The sequence below is a fragment of the Tupaia chinensis genome, unplaced genomic scaffold, assembly GCF_000334495.1.
Source record: "Tupaia chinensis unplaced genomic scaffold, TupChi_1.0 Scaffold143204_1, whole genome shotgun sequence".
In the NCBI taxonomy this organism is placed as follows: Eukaryota; Metazoa; Chordata; class Mammalia; order Scandentia; family Tupaiidae; genus Tupaia; species Tupaia belangeri.
In genome coordinates, this window is record NW_006203048.1 from 291,614 (window position 1) to 297,307 (window position 5,694).

General features: G+C 40.6%; 1 protein-coding gene across 2 annotated transcripts in view; it reads right to left on the reverse strand.

Moving 5' to 3' along the window:
- Positions 1-5,426, reverse strand: part of MS4A13 (membrane spanning 4-domains A13) — a 30,570-nt gene extending 25,144 nt beyond the window's left edge. The window contains exons 1-2 of one of the 2 annotated variants that reach the window (XM_006163822.2): positions 5,088-5,426; positions 1,820-1,932 (exon numbers count right to left, since the gene is read on the reverse strand). In XM_006163822.2, coding sequence (XP_006163884.1) covers positions 1,820-1,867 — 48 coding nt within the window. In that variant the 5' untranslated portion in view covers positions 1,868-1,932; positions 5,088-5,426. The remainder of the gene's footprint in view (positions 1-1,819; positions 1,933-5,087) is intronic. The other variant, XM_006163821.3, reaches the window with a different exon arrangement.
- Between the last annotated feature and the right edge of the window lie 268 nt (positions 5,427-5,694).

The window sequence follows — 5,694 nt, forward strand, 5'->3', positions numbered from 1 at the left end:
GTGGAAATAATTCTAGGAACTAGAAATGGAAAATTTTTTATAATGTGCATGATTGAGTCACTATGCATTGTGTACTGGATGGGAGATCGCATTTTGTGTGCTGTGATGATGCTTAGGGAAGGAATGTAAATTGAGTTACAAAAAAAAAGTTTAAAAAAAATACATCTATTCAATGACTGCAGTAGGATATGTAGCCCCAGCTAGGTGCTACTTTATAGGATGCGTAAAGTTAGACTTGTGTTCATGGAAATGTGTGTGCCATCTGTGTTTGCTATGAGGGTATTTGGATTGATTAGGGTCTTTGGTGATTCAATAAAATGTGGGGGGAAAACAGTATAGAAAGCAAACATAGATACCAGAGACAGTGTGGGAGGAGAATGGGAGATGGCAGAGGGTAAGAGATAGGGAATCAAGGATGGGGGGAAAAAAGCAAAACATACAGAAAACAAGAAATGGAAGATCATTTGCTGACAATAACATATTTGTTGATGTGCTTGATTGAGACAATATATAGTGTACTCTGGATGGAAAATCTCATTTTGTATGCTGTAATGATGTACAGTGAATGAATGCAAATAAATAAATTGAAATTAAAAAACAATGAAAGCAAGAAATCACCCCCAAGGGGGGATGGCCACACTGCAATCCCTTCTCCTCCATTCTCCTCTTGGGATCTTGGGCACGTACGCATGCACATGTGCCTCGCGTGAGTTTAAGCCACCAGGTCCAGGACTAGAACCAGGGTTCACTACATGGAAGTCCAGTGACATAGCCATTACGCCAACTGCTGGTCCCAGATGGGTTTTCTTATTTAAAAATGGTTCTTAATCTAGAACCAATGGGTTCCAGAAGATCAGATCCTTTGCTCTTACCCTACCTCCCACCCCCAAAACAATGAGCACAGAGGACAATGATGTGTATATGATTCTGAAGAGAAGATTAAAAACTTTGTTGTATGCCTGTGTAGTTTGAAACCCCCAAGGAAGTTAATAACTTTGCTGAACAATTAGGTGGAAGATTTAGACAACTGATCTACACAGTCTCCAAATTCAGAGGAAAAGTTCAAGCTAATGAAAAAGTTTTCGCCCTTTCTGATCTGAAAGAACATGATCCTCATAATTCTTTGGTATTTATTAAGAGTGCTAGATAAACCATAACGTCATATGTTCATAACTTAACACAAATTTATAATCAGTTTACTGAGTAGATATTGGTACAAATATAAAAAGCAGATGAGCAATTGATACCTCTCAAAGTTTAAAAAAAATACACATACTTTCTTTTTTTCTGTTTATTCCTTATTTGTATTTCTACTATCTTGTGTAAGTGTGTTGTGTGCATGTGTGTGTGTGATGAATGCATTTATGCTGAGCATATATTTGTTTAGTGACATGAGATCAGTCAAAATTTGTAGAGCAATCAACATTTTTTAAGTGAAATAAACTTTCACCTTTTCTTTTAGAGAGAGTTTTTTGCTAGAGGGCTAGTGTGTTCACTGGAGAGACAGAAAGCAAGAAATCACCCCCCAGGGAGGATAGCCACGGTGTGAGTTTCAAGCTGCTGGTCTCCTCTGGAGAGAAGTATTTTGGGCATGTATGCACATGTGCCTGGTGTGAGTTTCAAGCTGCCGGTCTGGGACTTGAAGCACATTCAACTATGTGGGAGTCCAGCGACGTAGCCATTATGCTATCTGCTGATTTCAACTTTTACTTTTTTGATTTGACTAAGTCTACCCCCTGCAGATCCAAGGATATCCTTTTTAAAAACTAAAATAGATCATGGTCCTAAATTTAGTCATTCAAAGTGAAATCTTACTTACCCCTAAAACAAGCCAATCTGCTGAGGAGATTTTTGCATTCCCACACATACTACCAGCATTTCCTCTAGATGATTTTGAATCTAACTTTTGGTGATACCTTTATTAGCAAACCTCTACAAAACAAAACACAGAAACAAGATTTTCTCAGAAATGAGAGAATAATTAAAAACTAAGTAAATACTTCCTAGTAAATTTATTTCCGAATGTATATGTGAACTGATAGTTCATATATTGAATTACATTTTAAATTACTCTTTAAAAATGACAGAGGATACATTATTTCCATTGACATATAAACTTTAATAAGAGGCACCTTCTCAAACTTACAAGCAACAGCTTCCTTTTTTCCTATGCTTTAAATTCTTTGAGGCATCAACTTGCACCTACCTATACTAAATAGCCTCTGTAACTGAAAAGCCTTTCTGTATACATTAAAAAAAAATGGTATGTGACAGATACTATCTCTGAGTAGTGGACAGTGTCTCCAGATGATAAAGTATATGAACATTAAGGGAATAGTATTAGAGAATTTCCAGTAAAACTTTCAACAATTCATTTGTAATTCATCATCAGTTCAATGCAATTCATAACACCCTATTTACATTTTCAAAACCAAATTCTTGTCCTTAAATTCACCAGAAATGTGAGCTTGTAATTTAGTTCTTTTTTCTACACGTAAAAAACAAAAACAAAAACAAAAACAAAAACAAAACCCTGTTCTATCATCAGGCAACTTCTCAAAGCTGCTTCCACAATCTGAAAAGTTCTTTTCTCACCCTGTATTTTTCCCTGTTGTTTAGATCATCATTGAATTTATATGGAGATAAAATCTGTCTAATAATTATAACCTTATTATAAGATTGTATCCCTTTCTAGATCTGAAATTCTACATCTGCTAGTATGTCACACATGGGTGAATAACATGAGCCATGCATCTGGGAAATTGAAAATCATAGAATTTGAGTCTTGATCTTTCCAGAAAGGCTCATGGCTTTTCATTTCTTGCACTCTTGAAGTCTCTTGACTATTTTAATTAGGCTTTAGTTTCTAAAATTTACGTTCTGAATGTTTCAATGCTACAAAGCACATAGAAAAAGCTAAGTAAGAATATAAGAGCTGGGGGCAGCAGAAAAGAGAAACAATCTGTTGATAACTGAAGTAAGCTTTATACATTCAAATACATCTTTGAGAAGTAATAAAGAGTTTGCACATATAGGCAAACAAGATTAAGAATTTTGTTATGATTAAAGAAAAGGTTACAGAAATGCAGAATTCATGTAGAGTAACAAGAAAAAGCCATATCCAAATTGCTATTTTTTCAGTCTTCTGAAGTCAGAAAAAATAAAAATAAGTCCTTTTGTGTATATAGAAAAATTCTTTTCATATTTGTAGCTAACAGTCAAGCACCATGCAGTGACTTGAGTCCTGTATTTAAGAGCACTAGAATCTCTGTCAGACCTCCACCAAAAGCACCCCAATTGAGGGCCAGACCCTCAGCACAGCAGTAAGGCATTACACAGAGAAAGTCAGATCCTATATGGATTTTGGCTTGGGTGAACCAGCACAAGAGGCTTAATGGGATAGAAAAAGGATTGTGGTATGACCATGCCCTGCTAGGGAATGCTTTGTGTCTCTCTCTTGTTTTCATACACACATACTCTATCATAAATAAAAAGAAATAAAAATTATTAAAAAGGCACTGCAAAGGAATGAAGGAATTAATAAATACAATATTTTCTTGGAGTAACTGGTTAAAATTCTTCTTAAAAAATATTCTACACTTGGGCCAGCAGGTGGTATACCGGTTATGGTGATGAATTCCCACATGGCTGACCGTGGTTCAAGTCCTGAACCCAGTGGCTTGAAAATCATGCCAGGTGTGTTTGAGTGCATGCCCAAGATCCCAGGAAGAGAATGGAGAAGGGATTGTAGTGTGGTCATCCCTCTGAGAGGTGATTTCTCACTTTCCCTCTCACTGTCTCTTGGGTGAGCACACATGCTCTAAGATAAAAATTTCAAATTTTTTTTTTTTACTTTATACTTGCATATGCTATAACCCAATTATGTATCCTATTTTTGTAAAAAAATAAAATTTTAATCACTTGTTTTTATTTTCTGGTGATTTCATCACTAATCCCAAAATAGTGACCTCACCCTCATTCTCAACTCCATTATCACCCCTAAACTTGCTTCACATATAAATTTTGGAACAGTCATAGAAAACTCATGTCTATGGGACCAGCAGTTAGCGTAATGGCTATGTCACTGGACTCCCATGTAGTCCATCACGGGTCGAGTCCCGGACTTGGTGGCTTAAACTCACGCCAGACCCATGTGCATGCGTTCCCAAGATCCCGAGAGGAGAATGGAGGAGAAGGGATTGCGGTGTGTCCATCCCCGCTGGGGCATGACTTTTCTCTTTCTGTCTGTCTCTCTCTTTCTGGCAAAAGCAGGCGCCCTATAGCAAAAACCTCTCAAAAAAAAAGAAAAGAAAAGAAAAAACTCATGTCTAAAAATCACTTTTTTCTTTAGCATTGTTAGCAGAGATGAACCTCTATCTTCAGAATTCCTAGAAATTCTTCACCCTTCATGAATAGTTCCCTGCCCACCTTCTCAATCTCATCCTGGACACTCTCAGCTTTCAGCTCCTTACAGCTGCTAGCAGTAATCTTTGGAAAGCTTGCTCTGACTCAAACTTGTTGGGATATTCCTCTCCTTGTTCTCCTAATATTTTGTCATTAATTCCCATTATAATATTCTAAATTTTGACTTTCAGAACTGGCTCCCAGAAAACAAGGAACTCATTTCTTTTTTTTCTTTTTTTAAATTTGCTGGAGGGTGTGTGTGCACATGAGAGAGAGGAGAGGGAGAGGGAGAGAGAGATAGGAGAGAGAGAGACAGGAATCCTCCTTCCAATGGGTTATGCCACGCGGCAATCCCTTCTCCTCCATTTTCCCCTCCTTTTGGGATTTTGGGCACACACGCCAGGCATATTCAAGCTGCGGCTCACGAAGTCAATCGCAGTTGGTCATGTGGGACCCAGCCGCCCCAACCACCATGTCACAGGCTGGCACAAGGGACTCACTGGTGTATGCCAAGGCCTTGAGAGACTCAATAGTTACAAACTCCAGAGTAGGAGAGCAGGAGAGTGGCCGAGACCCGAGTTCTGTAGAGCTAGGGAGGAGGTAAGATATGGGGGAAGCCATATTCTGTCTCTGTGCCCTTTCATGGCTTTTGACACTTGACCCCATAAGCAAAGTGACATTACCCGGCATTTTATTTGTGCAACGTCCTAAGGATCGCGTTTCGCCCTCTCAGAGCCAGGGCCAGACCAAAGGAGGGAGGGGGGGGGTGTCTCTCATACAGGCCGGTCACCCTGGCGCAGCCGTGCCTGTCCAGCACCCTGTCTGCGTCCTCACGTCAGCGCCCAGGCCCGATTCAGGCCGGCGGTGCCCTCAGCGCCAGGTCCCCAGAGCCTGCTGAGCGGCCATCACAGAGGTAGCCCGGAGCCCAGCACCCAGCCGGCTCCCAGGCCCCTCGGGCGGCTAGGGTATCCAACGGCAGCGGCACAGGGTGGGTCCTTGTGCGCTTGCGCACACACCCACACGAGGGCAGAGTGGGCGCTGCGCAGGCGCACTAGAGCCCTGCCGGCCACGTGGTGGGCTCCCTCCTCGCCCCGAGCGGCCTGTTTGGGGTCTCTGCAAATGGCATCTGCAGGCAGTTAGGATTGCCCTTCTGCTGCGTCCGTATACACACACCCACTGAAGAATGACTGGGGTCACCAGTGGAAAAGCAGTCCTTCACCTTTTCAGTACTCAAAAAAATTGTAACCACAAGTGCACTTTAAAGGGTGCAGGTATTGAACAAGGCAAGTA